General features: G+C 42.2%; 1 protein-coding gene across 1 annotated transcript; it reads left to right on the top strand.

The window, feature by feature from the left end:
* Positions 1-1128: 1128 nt before the first annotated feature.
* LOC146314096 (calmodulin-1) lies at positions 1129-17824 on the top strand. Its single transcript, XM_084737346.1, has 6 exons — positions 1129-1257; positions 7968-7998; positions 8783-8926; positions 14733-14839; positions 15788-15923; positions 16717-17824. The coding sequence occupies exons 1-6, from the start codon at positions 1255-1257 to the stop codon at positions 16743-16745; spliced, it is 450 nt and encodes a 149-aa protein (XP_084593472.1). The 5' UTR covers positions 1129-1254; the 3' UTR covers positions 16746-17824.
* Positions 17825-19305: the final 1481 nt, after the last annotated feature.

The raw sequence follows: 19305 nt of genomic DNA, 5'->3' as shown, positions 1-19305 counted from the left end.
ATTTTGGTGTTTCGAATTGCATCATATGGCAAAATAATTACAAATAAATACTTAAACAGGTCTTTAGTTTACTAATGTATAATTGATGCTTATTTGCAGCTTTAGTTTGGAGCCCTGGTCTTATTTTGTAATAGACTTATGTTCATAATTATAGTCATTTTGCCAAATCACATCAGTAACTTATAGCTGTTGATTTCTTGCATTATAATGACTTACCATAATTATCAGACAGATGAAAATGGGGAGAAAATCAAAGATAACTGACAATTAGCCCACTAAAAGTCACCAAAACCAGTTAGTGTAGTCTGTCCATTTCCATATGGGACTTTATTCTTCTTGGCTGGGATAATGAAGATGATAAGGATACTGATGGCTCACTGCAGCAATAGTTTTTTTCCCCCACTAAAATTGATTAGGGTCTTTATGTAAACTATGATACCTCAATAACTATTTGAGCTGAACTTAAATATGCAGCTTTATTGCTACTTTGGCCTAAAAGCTCTCACGGGGCCTACCAAAGGACTCCATAGTTAAAGCATCTAAAAAGTGTCCTTTCAGGCTTGCCTTACAGGGCATTATTGTCACACAACTTGATCATTACTTCATGTAACTGCAGGTAAATATCCAGTAAGATAAGAATGACAACATTTTAACTGTTGGAGGGTTGATCTCCATTTGTATGATTTGTTTATGTAGTCTGTCCGCTCAAGGTTTCTACCTGTTAAAAGGGAGTTTTTCCTTTCTACAGGTACTTCTGTGGTTGCTCTTGGTGGAAACTATCAGATTTATAAAGTGGCAAGAGCACTGAGATACTGCAGTTATGATTTGGTGCTATAGGCTGCAAATAAAATTTAATTTAATTTAATTATCCAGCAATCGAGTGCTGCTATTATAGGCCTATAAACAACAGTCTTCATACACATAATGAAAACACCATTTTTCAAACATGCACTAATGCACTTAATATATCCTCAGTCATGTACTTTAAGGATGCCCTCCATACACTGCAGGCGTTTTAGCCCCGGTGATTGGCATGTCTTCTGTTGGAGGTCTGCGCTGCTGCTGCAGCAGTAGCCCTGAATTGAAATAAGGAAGTGAGTGATCAGTGCTCGTGTGGCGGAGGGATACACAGGCAATCCCCATTCTGGCCACGGCCAATATACACACTCCTAACCCGCCAGTGGAACTCCATCTAAGGAACGACCACACTCCTAGTCTGCCTCCACAGACCAACAAGCACACAACCCATCCGACATGGTATGTATTGTCATTCATTCTGTGTAATAGGAAAGGGGGGAAATACGCGTTTAATTGTAGGAAAACCTGCTTCTTATTTCACTGCGAGTGTAAACCTGCTGTAGCTGAATGCTTTTCTGTTCCTGTAGGCTGTTTGCTGCTCTCTCATTGATTCCTCTTAAGAGACGGAAAACGCCCGCAAAGCGCATATGATATGTTTTAGCCGGTGTACAGGATAACAAGAAGTCCTATTATGGAGCGTATTTGCGTTTTCTTTTGTCTGGAAAGATGCTCACTCTCAAAGTGGCAACGTATTTCCCCATAACTGCGCAATTCATACAGCATTATCGGCTCTATCGGGTCAAGTAGCTGCTTCACGGCTGCATGGTGCAGCTCGAATTCGTTCCTGGAGCAGACTCGGTGGTATCGAAGCTATTCTGAGTCATTACACCATAATTCTGCTGCTATAAATGCATTAGGATACGTTTTACAACCCGCCTTATGAACGCAGGCGTGTTGGGAAACCTAGAAACAGAAGAGAGACATTTTCCTCACAGTGTTTCATTCGCTGTATAAGCGGTTCACACGCTTTGAACACGGTGAATGTGTTCCTCTTATGAGGAAAAGGACATTCGGCTTCTCCTTTTGGTCTGTTGCACCATCTCTGCTGGTCGAGTCGAGCCGTAATGAAGGGGAATGGCAACTATTGTATCTTCGTCAGTGTTCCGCAACGGAAACTGACCATATTCTGTAATTACAAGGTTGTATCTACATCGTATCCCCTGGCTTATAAAGGATACCACAAAAGAAGACGACATGAGACGCAGTTCCGCCTTTCCTGCAGGCCCCGAGGGTTTATCTTGGGCTATGTTATCTATTTGTGTTATGTAGGCTGATTTGGTTGCCTCTTTGCAAATTTTTTGATGTTATGCAAACGCATGTAAGTTTGTTCAAGAAGCAGTGTCTGGCAGCTGCTGCCACAAAACATCCACAGCTGTGAAGTTTAGTCCACTTTTTTTACAAACCAAACTAATGAGAAATGTTGTGGAATATGAATACTGCTGGCTGCTCCACAGATTTTGTGTGCATCATTCTGTAGCAGCTTAAAGGGACGGTTCACCTAAAAATGAAAATCCAGCCATTATCAACTCACCCTCATGCCAGTCGATGGTTCTGTTTAGTTTTTTAGTCCACAGAACAATGCTGGAGTTTCGCAGGTAAACAGCATAGCAGAATCTCCCAAACAGTTCAAGTGAATGGTGACCAGTTTTCAAATGTAAAAAAAAAAAAACATCAACAACAAAAAAACATAAAATGCCTTCATACTGCTCATCTGGTTTAGTCCAAGACCCCTAAAGCTCTGCCATTCACACACAGGTGAACGTGGCTCCGAATCAAGGATCTACAGTGAAGGTTTAGGCTTAAAATATGATGTATATGATGTCTTTCAAGTCAGCTTAGCATGTTGGAGCTTTAGGAGACTTGAATTATACCAGATGAGCAGTATGGAGGCAATTTATGTTTTTTTTTATGTTTGAAAACTGGCCATCATTCATTTCTGTTGTTTGGGAGATTCTGCAATGCTGTTTTCCTGTGAAACTCCAGCAGTTTTTTGTGGACTAAGAAACTAAACTCGGCCTTCAGTCGGCATGAGGGTGATTAGATAATGACTGAATTTTCATTTTTGGGTGAACTACCTCTTTAAATTCCGAGAAATGTTTCAATAGGCCTCAGTGACTTGCAAAATACATGGACTGATCTCACCAGATGTTGGAGACCCACATTTACACGCACGCTGACATCTGCAGCCAAGCTAACGAAACAGAGAGAGCCCCTCCACAGGCGACGTCACACAAGGAGAAGTGGAAATGATCTGCATGTGGAAAAGAGGCCTTCAAGTTGATCCATTGATTGTCGAGCCTGATAGATCATTAATGGCTCGAGGGAGTCAAGAAGCTGTAGACCTCTTCATCCCCCCCCCCCTTCTGCTGTGATCAAATATCCCATATATGGTATTGAGCTGCAATGCAGTTTCACGTTGCAACGCAGCGCAGTAATTGGAGTGTAAAGTGGAATTGTTATGGCCAATGTATCAGCATCTCTGAAAAGTTAAATCCACAGGCGTAAGCCCCTTGTCTGCATCAATACGGCCATTGAAGTGGAAACAGCCTCCCCCATTGAGGTGGAAGTATCGAATAAGTAGTCAGGCAATGCAAAGGCCCTATCCTGTTCCTGTTACGCTCTTGTTTGCTGATGCATGTTTAGTAACTTGATGGACATCTGATCTGCAGCGATGCATAATTTATATGCTTGGCGGCAACACCTAGCCATGTCCCATGTTCCCGGTGTCTAGGAGCGATAAAGTGCTCTCCGTTGTATGGAGGAGGACCCAGCCACCTACCACCACCAGGCCATATGGTGGACCGGCCTTGTCTGCAGGGTGTAGAGGGAGGCTGGTGTTGTTTACACCCACCCTTTCCCCTCCTCCTCCCCTCCAGACACAGCTCAGCCCTGAGGCCTCACTGTCTTTTGTCCGGGCTCAAAGAGGAGAGGCGTTCAGTGCTCTGTGGAGCTCAGTGCTCCTATAGAAAGAGAGTGTTTGTGTCACACTGACTCTTTGTGTTTGTGCGCGTGTTAGGGTGAATGGAAGTGTGTGTGTGTGTGTCACACCCATCTGTCAGGGTGACTGTTGGTTGTGCACCTTTCACTTTATTTATTACAGAGAAGCTACTTCAGGAATTGCTTGGGACAGATCAGCAACTCCAGTGTTGATAACACTCCCCATGCCATGGCGTTCCCTTGTACCATTTTGCATCCCTGTCAAATTAAATGTGATGTGAACAGTGAACGATGCAGTACAAGGGTGATATGACAACAAGATATCCCTCGCTGGCCCAGTGAACTGCCTCCTGTCTCCCACAGTCCTGTTTGGAGCGCATTGCTGGGGCTGGCTGCCCGGGCAACAGTGGGAGTGGTTGACCCACTCATGCCAGCGAGCCACTTGCCAGCAGAGCCCCCCCGCCACCCCGCCCTCCCCAAACACTCACACACTCCCTATCCCTCTACAAGCTGTTATTAAGACTGGAAGCCTGGCAGTGAACAACCCTGTCCATAAGACAGCATGGATGGTGAATCACGGGGAGTTTCCTCTGAACAGTATGTCACATATAGAGAGAAACACACAGAGTGGAAAGGTCTGGAGGAGGAGTTGGTATTGGCTGAAGTTCAAGTGCTAGGGAAAAGAGAAGATGGAGGAAAGAAGAAGAGAAAGGAAAGGGATGGGCCAGTAGTGGGCCTGGTGGTGCAGCAGCACCATGAGGCCCCTATGGCTTGGGCCTAAGCCAAGGGAGGATCCATAGCACTGAGTCACCAACCCCACACCCAGTCCACTTAGAGAGACAGCGGGGGACAGAAAGAAACAGCAGCAGCGACACAGTGTGACAAAGCGGGTGACTAAGGGGAGATAGGAAGGGGAGTAGGGGTGGGAATCTTTGGGCACCTGCCGATTCGATTACGATTACGATTCAGGGGCTACGATTCGATTATAAAACGATTATTGATGCATCTTTATGTATATTGATGCACTTTTTCACAAACACATTTCTTTTTGTCTCACTGAATAAGCATTCGTCACTTGCAATTTTTAAAAACAGCGCATTTGTAATAAGAATTCATTTCGATTATATTTTATTAAACTATTGGAAATATGTGCAAACTGGAAAGTACCAACAGTAGCCACTAGTAGCCGCAGCAACAGCAGCCTGCCGTCTCCCCGACTCCTCCGTCGGGTGGAATCGAGTTACGGCTTTTCATGTTTGTTGTGTTGCCAAAGTATTTTATTTTAGCTCGACACAGCTTACATATAACGTGGCTCTTGTCCAGTTCGCTTCCGCCGTCGACGTTGTAGAAGCCGAAGTGTTTCCACACGGCTGCTTTTAAATTAGAAGGAGCTGTTCGGACCTCATGACGAGGTGGCTGCCGGTCGGCCATGTTTGTTTTCCGCTGTGCGCGTGTCGCTCCAGGTGCGCGTCCCAAAGTGTCCCGGCGATGACGCGTACCGCGCTTCTTAGTTCCACATTATTTAGAAGCTTCTGTATCACTTTAATTAACAGATTTAAATAATCGAAATTTGGACGTTTGTGAATCGATTCAGATTCGTCCACGTCCGAATCGCGATGCATCTAAGAATCGGAAATTTCCCCCACCCCTAAAGGGGAGACTCATCAACAGAGAAAGGGTGAGAAGTTAAAAACGCGAGAGATGAGAGGGACAGAAACCACACGGATGAGGCTGAGAGTATTGGTCAAGCTGGGTGGCATGTTAGCGTCAGCAGAGCTGTTTTGTCTCTTGACATTTCCCTTCCTTGCAGATGGAAATGGAGACAGGAAGAGAGGGCGCAGGGAGGGAGGGAGGGAGGGAGGGAGGCAGGGAGGAAAGCAAGTGCTGTTGTGTTATTGAATCACGGCAGATAATCGTATGAGCGCTACTGAAGTTCTCCATGAACCGCTCGCTGGTTGGATCAATCCATGCTGTGTCTCAAGCCGCCATGGAGAGGCCTTTTGTTTTCTGAAAAGTTAAAGGTCAGCCTGCAGTGTGTCATGCAGTGAAATCCTATCGGGTCTAAACTAAACAAATTTGATTTAGTGACTCAATATACAAAATAAAGCACCCTCACCTCCTAACATGGAATTAACAGGACTGATATTTACTGGCTGTATCCGAAGCAAGATTGCTTGCACAAACACATAAACACACCGATTGGCTGCAGGAATTCGCTTTGAGGCAGGACTGACTAATTCACAGGAAACACGGGGATGGAAAGTATTGGTGTTGAGGAAGAATGCCATTAAGAGTGACTGTGTGTGTATGTTAGTGTGTGAGTGTTGGTGCACATCTGTGGCTGCTCATGTTTGTCTGTGTGTGTTCCTCCTTCACTGCCAAGCACAATGATGTCAGTGTGGCCTGTTAACAATAATAATGATCATAAAAAATCCCTTTTTTTTCTGTAAAGCAGAGATGGGAGGGTACTCGTGGGAGTTATTTGCACCACAGGCTCTGTATTCACACTTTACTACTGAGCGTGTTTGTTTGAAATCAGTGGCTCCTTTACAAAGCAGCCTGATCCATCTATGTAAAAGGCCTGGCAGCGGATGCTCGCTCACCATTTAAAGCATGCGTGAGTCACTATCAGCCATTAGAGAGCCCGAGCTAACGGAGGAGAACAGCCTGGTTGGGGGGGGGGGCAAACCGCGCCAAGCCAGCAGGCCATTTTTCCTGTTGGTATGACCATGGAAAACACTCTCCATGCCGATATGTCCTGAAACAACCCCGCCTAAACATTTTCTCCCCGTCTGGAGACAGCACTTCATCCGTTTTATTGCGCTATCTTGTTGCCCAGCAGTCCCTCTCTTGTGTGGCCCGCCATGGTGCAGCCTACTAATTTGAACATGGTGTGAGTCAATCCCATGGAGCCGCTCGTCAGCTGGAAAAATTAATTTTGTGCAGTATATTTGTAGAGCTTTCAATGTGGTAGCTTTCTGGCAGACTATCAAACAAACATGACCTTTAAAAAACATCTTGATAAGCCTCTGCTATCAGTCTGAGCCAACTGAGTTGCAGTGTCAATTTTATGGCAAAGTCAGACTGGAATCAAGGTGGTCTCCCAGTTGGCATTAAACTATTTCAGAGACTAAAGTTTTTTTGCTTGCCTCTGCATTCAACTCCTAAAATTCAAAAATTCAAATAATGTATTCAAGTTGCTCAAATTCAGTAGCCCAAATTTAGATCCCAAAATTTGAGTTAAAAATCCAGGTACATTCAGGATTCCAAGGAAAAGCAATTGATTCTGTCTCACTAAAAACAAATTACACAAAAAGCCAAATAAGTAATACACTAACCAAAGAGCAGTTGTTGTGGTTTGTTTTTATTTTTTAAAATTGATAGTCTTCCTGTAGTTCCAAAGATCAGTGTCACATGACCAATTATGCTTAACTTTGCTGGATGATGGTTCAGTTTGAGACAGAATTGATTGCTTGTTCTTAGTACCCCAGATGTTTAATCTGAATTTATTAACTCAAATTTTCTCATTTGATTTTGGCCTGTGGAATTTGAGCAACTTCACTATATATTAGCATTTTCCTTAACCACTAATTGAAAACACAAACAATCAATTAACCAATTAATAGTAATAATTATCAAAATGCAAGACACACTTTTTTTTCACATTTTAGGTTGAGGTTTAAGTTGAAATACAGTCATTAAGAATTGAAGAAGAGTTGAATGCAGGAGCAAAGACAAAAAATATGATGTAATTTCAGTGCTACAAGAAAATCAGCACAATAAATTCAGTGGCTTTTATACCCCAAAATCCGGTGATACAGATTTGCTTCCACAGTTAGAATTCTGTTTAGAGAAGAAAATTTCAAGCTACAAATATTGAAACAAGTCCTCTAACTGACTCTCTCCCATCCCCAGTGCATTGGCTGCTAGCTAATGGGACCAGCAGTTAATTTGTGGTATTGTCATTGGTAAATCTTGGCAGTGGTGAGAGCAGATTCCAGCTGACAGACCCCTAAACACTGCGGCCAGTGTTGAGCTGTGTGGTGGTTTGATGTGTGGGGACGATGAGGAATGCAGTGACGAAACAGTTTGGGAGTTGGAATAACTGCCTGTTGAGTAACTTCATTGTTTGTAACACTATCCCTCCCTCTCTTTTTGTTTTCCAACCACAGGCTGACCAACTAACAGAGGAGCAGATTGCAGGTAGGAACAGAAAGATTTTTTTTTGTCATCCTTTACTTCCCCTCAAAGTCAAGTCCTTTCGTCACATTCGCTGATCATTTCCACGCTATGTTATTCAATAAAGTTCCCTGTCACTGGCATAATGTCACGAACACGAAATGAAACAGAACATTGAAAGATTTGGCACCCGCCCTCCCTCGGTAGATCATTAGCTTCTCAAAATGAAGAGGAAATACATCGTGTCATGAGTCAGGACTAAAACTTACAAAGCCGCAGTGAAAAGGCAGTTTTTCCAGGCGAGTTTATGAGTACTTTCAATCACTGAGGCACCTTGATATTCTTAATAAATAAATGATGTGGCCTCTAAAACTTGAGGCGGCACAATTTCTTCTCAGTCAAACCCCCTCTGTGGCTAATTAGCTTGTGCTAAGGCTCCAAGGCTAATGCTCACTATTGCCTGCACTTCCCTGGATGGAGTTTTATGGCCTGTAGTTTAGAAGTCTGCTCATACAAAGAGCAAACTGGTGCAGCATTGAAGTTCTTACAGTAAAAACTGTTTTTTTTTCCAACTGCACAGTGTTCTGCCTCACTCTTTCTTTCACACTTTGAGATAAGATCTCTGTGGCTTCACAGCACATTTAAAACTTCATCAGGGCCAATTCACAGACGAGCATGAACTGAGTTAACACTCAGAAGGGGTCGATTAACCTTTTCGACCTGACTGCACCGTCCTAACACAACCTGCTTCTGTAACTGCATAGCAACAGTAATCTAACCTCCCACTCTTACCTCCACCCCCCCACAGAGTTCAAGGAGGCTTTCTCCTTATTTGACAAGGATGGTGACGGCACCATCACCACCAAAGAGCTTGGCACCGTCATGAGGTCGCTGGGCCAGAACCCCACAGAGGCTGAACTGCAGGACATGATCAATGAGGTGGACGCTGACGGTTAGTATACATAACTTGATTTCACCCATGGTGACATGAACAGTTTGTGTCAGTGATGAGTCACAGAGGTCACGTCAGGTGTCTAATACGGAAATAAGTTCCTCTTGATTGGTTTGAAATGACAAAGTCTGAAGGGCTTTAGAATCAGAAGTACCCAATATTAATGGGTTTCACACTTTAAACTTAATTTATCGCATATTGAATTTTGACACAGAACCTCATATACTTCAAGGTCTTGCATTACAAAGACAGCAGACTGCAACTAACAATTATATTCATTATTGATTGATCTGATAATCATTTTCACGATACATCTAGAGAAGAAATCATGAAAAATGTTCAGCGCAATTTCTCAGATGTCTTCAAATTGCTTCTTTCATCCAGTCAACAGCCCAAAACCCAAACACTCTTCATTTACTACCTTAAAAGACAGAAAACCAGCAAATCCTCACATTTAAGAAACTGGAGCTAGCAAATACTTTTGCTTGACAAAGGACTAAAATGATTAATTGATTATCAAACTAATTTTCTTTCTATTGATTTATTGATTAATAGACTGATTGTTGCAGCTCCTCTATTTTGTAAGTATGTCCCACATGTACCCACTTCTGGCTTAATTTACTGGGAAATTTAATTCAAAAGGTCGATAATCAGCAGTTAAATCATTAATATTACTCACCTTTTAGAGAGTCAATTGTAAATGAGAGGGAAGGGTTGTAATATTTAGGTTAATAAAGTGACGCCATTCCTTTCTCATCAGCAGTTTAACTGATCTTTTCCTGTTCACCCTGTTTTTAATCAGTGAAATGACTTGCAGCTGTGACTACAAAGTACGGCTGAACGATTTTGAAAAAAGGGATTTGCACCAAACAAAGTTGTTTTTGTAAGTCTTTAGTATATGTGTAGATCAGGACATCTCTCCAGCACAACAGTATGTAATCGAAAATGTTATTTTGACATATATTTTGCTTTTGACAAATATTGCACCTCCTTCAAGTTGAAAATTGCTGTTTGCCATATTGCGATCATGAGAAAAGTTTGATTAATTGTTCAGCCCTACTACAAAACAGTAAAAACTACACATTACCATTTTGTTGCATGACTTTGGTGATAAAAAACCACTGTCACAAATGCACAACGGATTAGACAGAGCATTCATTACTGCCCCATCTCGAAACACATCAGCGGTGTTGTTGCCCACCTCCCTCCCTTTTCTACCAACTGTCAACCAACTGTCCAGGCCAACTGTCCAGCCAGCTTTATTTTCAGATGACGTGTCCCTCTGTGTCAGCAGTTTAGTCACTGTGTGTTCAGCTCCATCATAGTTGACAATGTCAGGGATATGGAGGCGCAGGAGATGCTTTCAGTGCTGTCGAGTGGATCAGGCTAAGTGTCAGAAGACAGTCAGTGTTAGTGCATTGTGCCATAATTCAGACAGATTCTTATGTTTGATTTGTCATAGTGGGCTATGCAAATGAAAATTAACTGGACTATTCACCTTAGGGCTAATAAAGGAGTGGCTTGGTCTAGACAATCTCAGAAAATAGTGAAAAAAGTCAATCAGTGTTTCTCAAAGCCCAAGATGATATCATCAAATGTCTTGTTTTGTCCACAGCCCAAACATATTCAATTCACTGGCATAGAGGAGTAAAAGAACCATGTAATATTCACCTGCAAGAAGCTAGAATCAGAGTATTTAGGGTTTTATTTTCATTGAAAAATGATTTAAACCATTTAAGCAAGTATCCACATAACTGGCAATTGTTTTGATAATTGATAACTAATTGAGTGATTGTTGCTGCTCTTGTTTGCTCTAAAAAATGTCCGAAAATTATGAAACAAGTCAGTCAGTTGATCAGTATCTCCCAAAGCCCAAGATAATGTACGTAAATGTCTTGTTTTTTCACAACCCAAAGATTTTTAGTTTACTACCAAAGGAGTAAAATTATCTGATAATTTGAACTTTTTTTTCTTCAAAAATTACACAAACCAATTATCAGAATAGTTGCTTGTTATTTTAATAGTTGACAAGTAATTGATGAATCGTTGCTGCTCAGATTCGCCCTATGAACAGAGGTTAGTCAAGTCTTTATCCTCACTGTAATGTCTCCTGAAGACTCTTTGATCAGAGGAGAGTGATAGAGAGAATGAGAGACAGAAAAAGGCGACAGAGAGGAGTCGGGGAAGTTGGCTAGTAGCTCCCAGGCTGGCTGTCCTTGGGCAGCAGAGTCGAGGATGTTAGCTGTCAGTGGGGCCTTTACCCCAGTGGTGCTCTGTCAGCTTATAGGATTTTGTAAATGGGACCGCATTGATCAGGAGAAATCAATTGCACCGCAGCTTGGCTGCCCCTTTATTGAAATGTCCTCCCACCATCCTCAGCACCCTCCCCCCTCCCCCCTCCCCCCTCAGTTACACCCAGGAGCAAGCACACACATACACCATCACTAACATCCCCTTGTTCTGCCTCTGCCTCCCTTGGCTGATGCAATCTAGGTCAGACAGCAATGAAGCTAGTAATGGAAAATAAAAGTGGTTACATAAGGCCTCGCTGCGCTTTGCACATCCAGTACCCACATCGGCAGCCATGGGATGTCAGCTGGCCCATTGAAAATCAGCTTTATTTACCAAACAAGGAGGCCGTGGCAAAGAATTACAATGAATGGAAGAGAGGATGGAAGGCTTTAGCTAGTCAGAGAGCTGCGAGAAAGAAGCAGTCTTTTGGCAATTTGATTGTAGCCACAATTTATAAACAGTGTGCAGTACAGTATCAAGCTAACCACGCCTGTTTGAAATGATTCAGGGGCTGCAGTATTCCTGGCATGTACCAGACCACGCTCAGCTGAAACATGTCAAAGAAAACGTCATCTGACTATTTAATTATAGACTAAATAACAGTATGACAAAAATATTAGCTTCAGCCCCAGTACTTCCATCACTCGTCATCATTACACAACCATGCTCCTCTTTCTTATCTCTGGGATGGAAGTTGGCTTTATGATGCAGGGAAAAACGATGACCATACACACAGAAGCGCACGGAGATGCCTCAGTCTTCTATAGTTTGCGTCAGCACCTCTTATGTGTAATCGCACCATCTCCCACTCGGTTCACTCCTTATATTCTCTCCTCTTCACATCTCCCTCATCTCCATCTCCCTCTCTACCACCCACTCACTCCCTCCCTCTCTATTTTCTCTCTCTTTCCCTCCCACCATTTTCTCTCTCGTCCCGCCTGGCTTCCTCCTGATCTGCATCCCTTCTTGCTTCCATCTGTAGCAGCTGGCTCGAGGTGCAGCTGAGCAGATAGAACTCGAGGGCTGCCTTGCCTCTCCAGTCATTGTCCCCTTCCCCAGATGATGGTTTTCCAGTTGCAGTCCTGCCCTTCTCCAAGACTGGGACAACTCCCCCTACTCAGCCTCCCTCCCAACCCCCAGTGGCAGCATGTGTTCCCTCGGTGCTGCTGGCTGTCTCTGTGTGTTAGATAACAGGTCCTTAGATTGTTACCCCGGGCCATGAGATCACCATCTGCCCCATCACATTACTGCATCCCTTTTCCTTCCACACACACATCTACTCTTGCTTGTTCCCTCTCTGCTGAGGCATGCTCTGTCATTGGTTAATCTGTGTACAATCCCCCACCCCATCCGTCCCACCCCAGGGCTAATCCCCCTGGGTACTTTGCCCTCGGTGTCCCTGACCTTCACTTCAATCCCCTGACTTTTCGTTTGTTTTGTCAGTTTTTTAATTATAATACGCTACCACACTGAAATCCTAACATCTCCAAGTCGTACCACTACTGTTAACCTCACCTCCACCCCCCCCGTCCTGCCTCCTGTGGGTGCAGTCAGTGAGCTGCTGAGCTCTTCATAGATCCTTCCCCTGTCAAGAGGGTCTGATCCCCTGGTAATCCTGTCTTGACACCAGTAACATGGATATTGATCCTATGGCACGCATACATGTGCCACTAGAACCACCAGAAACGAAAAGCACCGATTCCACTGCTGGATATCGTTTAAAAATGACCAGTACAAAACAGTCCTCTTAAAGTGATACTGATACCAGCAGAGTACTTAATTTGATACTACCGCTGTTACTGTTTCAGTAATTGAAATCAAAGACAGAATTGGAAATTCTCCAAGCATTTTTCTTTCTCTCTACTCCTTCCTAGTTATGGCTTAAGGCAAATGTCAGGAGGAAAAAAAACACACATTAACAGTTAAAAGACAGCACAGCATGAGTTACTGTCCTTTAAATCACACTTTATTCCATATAGTGTGTAAACAACCATTGTCAGGGTGTAAAACCAATGATCTGTTGATCTTTACAAAGCAAGACTCCATAGTCTACCAATGACAAAGCTGTTGGCACCAAAAAAAAGTTTAAAAAAATGAATCAAATTGTGGCCTTGAAATTGAAAGTCAAAATTATCATGCATTTGTAGAATCATGACACCCTGTATAGCCATACTTTCAAATGTTTGGTTCCATCTCAGCATGCTGACTTTACCACACCACAGACTTCATGGGTTGTGGCCTATCACATGTCGTTTTGACTCAAAGAGCACTTGCTGTGATTGGCTGCAAGCAAAGCCATGCACATAGTATTTTATTTCTAGATCTGGGTACAAAAAGGATCAAATGCAAGTAACATTTTGATTTTAGTTTTGATACTTCTTGGTACCAGCTTATTTTGGTTGATACCTTAAAGGTATCAAATACAGATACTCAACCCTGCTGACCCTGTCGATTAAGTAGAAATTTAGAGTAGTCGACTAATCTAAAATTAAGGACAGTTTATTAATCTAAACACCGACCAAAGAATATTGTGTGAAACAGTTAATCACATTCTGCAACAACCAAATCATATTTTAAATGTCGCTGAAATGTTTTACACAGTGCACGTTATCCTTCAAAACATAACAACTCAATCTACTTAAAAAAACGTCACAATACTGACAAATCAAGCTTGTCCCACTTTCCACTTGGCTGGTTTGCAGACGGCAGCGTAACATCTTAGAACAGTTAACTGCCGTTGAATATTAATGAAACATTATTAGTTTAACTGACCAGTATTACTGGTGCCAACTAGCGACGGTAGCAGTGTTTAATTGACTAGTTGACTAATCGCAAACATCCCTATAAAATACAGGCTTGAAGTGAAAGAGGCACAAAAAAAATGAACTTTAGGATGGATAAAAGTGGAAAGGAGGGATGGAGCATCTGGATGGAAGCTCTCCACCCCCTTCCCCTTGAGCAAGGGTTTCTCACAGGGATGGAGCCTTTGATTTATCAAGGCTCCTCGAAGGCCGGGCTGCACAGTATACTATATGTCTACATTATGGATGACTGGCTATGGGTCCCCCGCTGCAATCCTGCTGCGCTTTGTATAACATACGCAACATCTTCCCAGGGCTTCCCTGAGGAAGAAAATGAAAAAACACACACACTCACACTTACGATCACACACATACATCCTCCTTCCTCCTCCCAGCCTGCGCTAGCTGTGTTTATCACAGGAAGGAAGGCGTATACTAAAATGATTTGGAGGCTGTTCCCGTCTCCGTAGCTACTGATGTCTCAAGTTGCACCATTACTGACAGGAACATCTCTGGAGAGAAGTTATGGCTCGATGATATTGTCATACATGAGGGAAAAAAAAAAAGGACTGGAGGAGTGAATAAATATTTTCGGTTGGCTGCTTTTCATCAGCTAAATGCTAGGTCATATTATCTCTGCTTATCTGAGTTTGCTTTTAGCTAATTGCAATTTTTGCTGATTAACAAAATGCCTTATTGATCACCTATTCCAGGTAATGGAACCATTGACTTCCCGGAGTTCCTGACCATGATGGCCAGAAAAATGAAGGACACAGACAGTGAGGAGGAGATCCGCGAGGCTTTCAGGGTATTTGACAAGGTAAATAAGGCCAAGGTTTTAATAATGAGAAAAAAAACTGTTCCCATGCTTTGCAAGCCAAGTTTTGGTTTTACTATCACACTTCTGTTATATGGAGCAAGGGGTACCTCAGGGCCCCATCCTTGGACCTTTCTTGTTTTAGATGTACATGAACGATAATATGAAATTATGATTAAATTATGTACTATAACACTGTTTTGGCTGCCACATGTCCCACTTGTCTCAAAAAGATTTTGCTTATCCAAAAGAAATTAAGCATGATAAGCTAAGATTTGCTAAAAGATGCGACTCATCTGCTCCTTTTTTCAGAAAATAAAAACATTTTTTACCATTTTTATTGTGAACATACCTCATGTGTTTATATATAACATGACTTGCCTAGTGCTTTGCAGAATTTCAAAGTTTTCCTCAGACATTCACTCTTATTGTAAGGACTATGATCTTCCATACTGTCAAACTTCCATTAATCAATACACATTGAATTACAGAGGACAAAAAAAAATCTACCTACATCACTACAGTCAACATCTACGTTATGTTTACTCAAAAAAACACCTGAAAAGCTCTCCGATTAGCAAAGATTTAGAACACTTGTTGGATCTCATTGCATGCATCTCAACTTGTAAATATAGACTTCTATGTAAATTGTTTGTTTTTAATCAGTTTCGTATTACTGGTTAGTTTTGACCCTCTGATGAAGTAGAATCTTTTTAAAGCATGATGACTCAGATGAGGTTACTAAAACATCACTTTTGCCAGGCCAGGCTAGTAGTGAGTAAAGCTTACCTAATGAAATAAAGTCATCAGACTCCAACTTCTGACATTAGCACCTGCTGCCACATCTCGCTCATAAATGGATCTGGTGGGAGTTTGTCCCCACCATCAGTTTGTTAGCCTATGGGTCTTTCTGTGTTTCACACGTTTGATCCTATGCCACTGTGTTTCCAGGATGGAAATGGCTACATCAGCGCCGCAGAGCTCCGTCACGTCATGACGAACCTGGGAGAGAAGCTAACGGACGAGGAGGTGGACGAGATGATCAGAGAAGCAGACATTGACGGAGATGGACAGGTCAACTACGAAGGTAAAAAAAAAAAAAAAAAAAAAAAAAAAAAGGAACCCATCATAAGTGCATACTAAAACGTCATGGTGCACAAATAGCTTTAGTTTCTAGGCCATGCTGGTAGCTTTTATTAAACATGGGGGACCAGAGCACTTGATTTTCCAAGCTGTGTATTTCTCTGAGGGCGACTGGAAGACAAGCCAGCCACACATAATATTAGTTATTAGATAGGGGCTATAGATGGAGCGTGCTGAAACAGAGATGGGAGAAAGCCATCCTTCTGAATCATCATCAGTGTGCCAGGAGCCTTTTCACTCTTTCTTTCTGGCTGCCTCCTCCCTCTTCCTCCCTACCCCTCTACGATTGGTCCCTTGGCACATTACACGAGAGACTGCGCTCATTTTCTAGAAGGCTGTTGATATATTATGAACAGTCCATAAGTCTTAGCTGAGAAGTGTCCTACTTCTACGGTCCCATTGTACCAGGGACAGAATATGTACTCTACAGACAATGAAAGCTGTCTTTTATTTATTTATTTACTTATTTTTGGACGTGCACGCACCTCCACAACTGTAAGCACAATGCAAGAGCTTTTTAATCAAATGGGGTTTAATGAGATGAACACAGAAGCCATTTGGAAAGGGGACACTAATTAGGATGTGTGTTCTGAACCTGCTCAACTTGATTAAAAAATTAATAAAGCATTTAACAATTTAGCAGGTGACTGCTCCTACTGGCAACAGGCTGTGCCAAAGCCTTAAAACCTGATGTCCTTATTGTCTCCTCTTGTCTTTCTCTCTCTCTCTCTCTGCAGAGTTTGTACAGATGATGACTGCAAAGTGAAGCTTGCCTGCCCCATCCTGTCCCCTCTTAGAAGAAAAAAAAAAAAGAAAAAAAAAATCCAAAATGTTTTACTTACCTCTTGGAAAAAAAATGTTCATTTATTCATACTGTTTCTGTATAGAAAATAATTGAATGTTGAAATAAAATATCCTTCTGTCCACACAGGAAAAATATAAAAATATACAAAAAATATCTGCATGAAAATGATGGTTAGTGATCCTGTCCCCTCCCCCCGGAGATCAGTTTAGCATCAGTACTTAACAAGTAAAAATAATAACAACAAAACCCTGTAACTACTACCTTCAGACTAAAGCAAAAGCATTTGGCGAACTCCTTCCAGTTCCATTTGCTAGTGGTAAATGTCTGGGCTGGCCATCTCTTCTTTCTCTCTCTGTTTTCTGTTCTTCATGCATGCAGCTTGAGACCGGAGCACTAACCCCCTCCCTCGCCCCCCTACATCCCCCCCATCCCTCCTCCGGGCTACCAGAGCGTGCTGAATCCACTATAAGCTGTCCTCTTGTTGGTTTGGTACAGTTTTTTTGTATTTGGAGAGGAACCCTGTACTGTTAAGATGAGAGAATATACCAGGTTCTAACTCAAAGCGTTTAAAGTGGAATGGGACTTAATTGTATGCTAGATAAAAAGAGAAAAAAAAAACAATGTAAAAAAAAATTACATTTTCAAATGTTTGGCATGTTCTTTTTGTTTTTGTTATGTTATTTGGACAGCCATCTTAGTGGTTGTGCGTCCTGCCCTTTTTAAAAGGAGGGGGGACATAAAGAGTCTTACGGTGAGCTTTCTATTTTTTTCTTTTTCTTTTCTTTTTTTTCGCTGAGATGGAGTGTCTGTCCTCTTTTCTTGCAAGAGAGAATCACTGGCCTTCACTTTTCTTTTTCTTCTTCTGTTTCTCGACTCAGACAAGAGCATAGTGAGGGGTGCACTGTGTTCGCAGCGCATGCTGTCTGGAGTGTCAGTGCACCAGTCTTCGCAACTGTTCGTCTGAGTTCAGTTTACATTCATTCCAAGTTGTACATGCTAGTCTTTATTTTTTTTTTTCAAATAAAAGACCATGAACTTTATCTTATGTCTTATGTCATTTTTCTTATGCTCGATTGTGAAAATGATCTATAAAGACAGCATAACGAGTCTGTATGTTGTTTACCGACTAGACAAATGTGTCAATAATATAATAAATGATTCTAAGCATCGTGCTCTCCATGTGCAGTGTCATTGGGTGGTGTTGAACAGAGGCAGGACTGTCAGTGTGTGTGATACTGTGCTCCATTACATGGCAGCGAGGCTGTGGAGAGAGTGAGCTGCTCACAGGGGAGGAGGGAGAGTGTTTGCTCTCGCGCTCAGCCGTGGATATACATACACATCTATGACGCCTCTCTTCTCTCTCAAGACCTGGGCTGGTTGCTAGGCAACAGGAACATGCTGTAACTGGGATGTTGGGGGTTTTTGAAAAGGCAAGTGGGAGTTTGAATAAACCCTCCTGCTTCTGCCGATGACTCCATGTTGGCTTGTCCTAGTAAGGCAAACCAGGCCACAACACTGCCGCTGTGCGCACTTTTTAAACAGCACACACACAGACGAGCACGCAGGCAATAAGTTCTCCGCCGTGCCACAGATATGATACTACCTTAATGTCTAAAAAGTCACGTAAGAGCTGCATTGTTTTACTATATTTGGACTGTAATTTGACCATGTTTAGAAAGGCTGAGGCAGCCCTCCACCCACCTAAAGCATGATGTGAGCACTTCCCTTAATCATACCCCTATACATAGGCATTCACATGCTTTATTAGTTTATATACAGAGATAGGGTGGGGAAAACACAGAACATTTTCTGCATTCCTCATTATCTCTCTAGATCTGTTTCAAATTAGATGCCATTAAGCTACTGAGGAATGAGCCTTACTGGCATTAATCAGATAAAGTGAAGTTCGGAGAAGGAAAGGGTGGGTAACAAGAAACAGGAAAAATAATCCCTGCCTAAATGCTTCCAGTAACTGGGAAGTTTGTCTATCAACCCTCTAATTACAGCCACTGTGTTTTCTTTTGAAGAAAACCAGGCAAACTAATGCACTCAGCCCCTCCCTGCAGCACCAGCCAAGCCAATGGGAGCTGTCGTTGGGTTGACTGACAGCTGGGACTGGCGCTCTGCTGTTCTAGGCCACCTCAACCAGTCAGGTGCTCAAACCTTGACATTTACACTGGGAGGAAAATAGCAGAGCTCTTTTCTCAAGCTCCAGAGTGTTTAACATTTAAACACAAGTAATACATAATGTAATTATCAGTCATATGAATAAATAATGTGAAATTGATGAATGGACCAATAAATTGCAAATTAATTTGGTAAATTTCTAAAACTAAATCCATGACTATGAAATGTTACTTAAAGTATAGTTTAGTTTTTTTGTTTTATTTAATTTTAGAATGTTTTTTTAAAGTCTTTTTTAAGATTTTATTCCAGAATGCAATTTATCCTAGCTATACTTTGATTTAAAGTCACTTTTATTAATACAAGTTGTCACAATAGACCTTTTCACAGCAGCCAT

This window comes from Lutjanus erythropterus, chromosome 15 (genome assembly GCF_056507025.1).
Source record: "Lutjanus erythropterus isolate fLutEry1 chromosome 15, fLutEry1.hap2, whole genome shotgun sequence".
Lineage (NCBI taxonomy): Eukaryota > Metazoa > Chordata > Actinopteri > Lutjaniformes > Lutjanidae > Lutjanus > Lutjanus erythropterus.
Note: the sequence above shows the minus strand (reverse complement) of the source record. Positions and strands in the feature narration are given on the sequence as shown.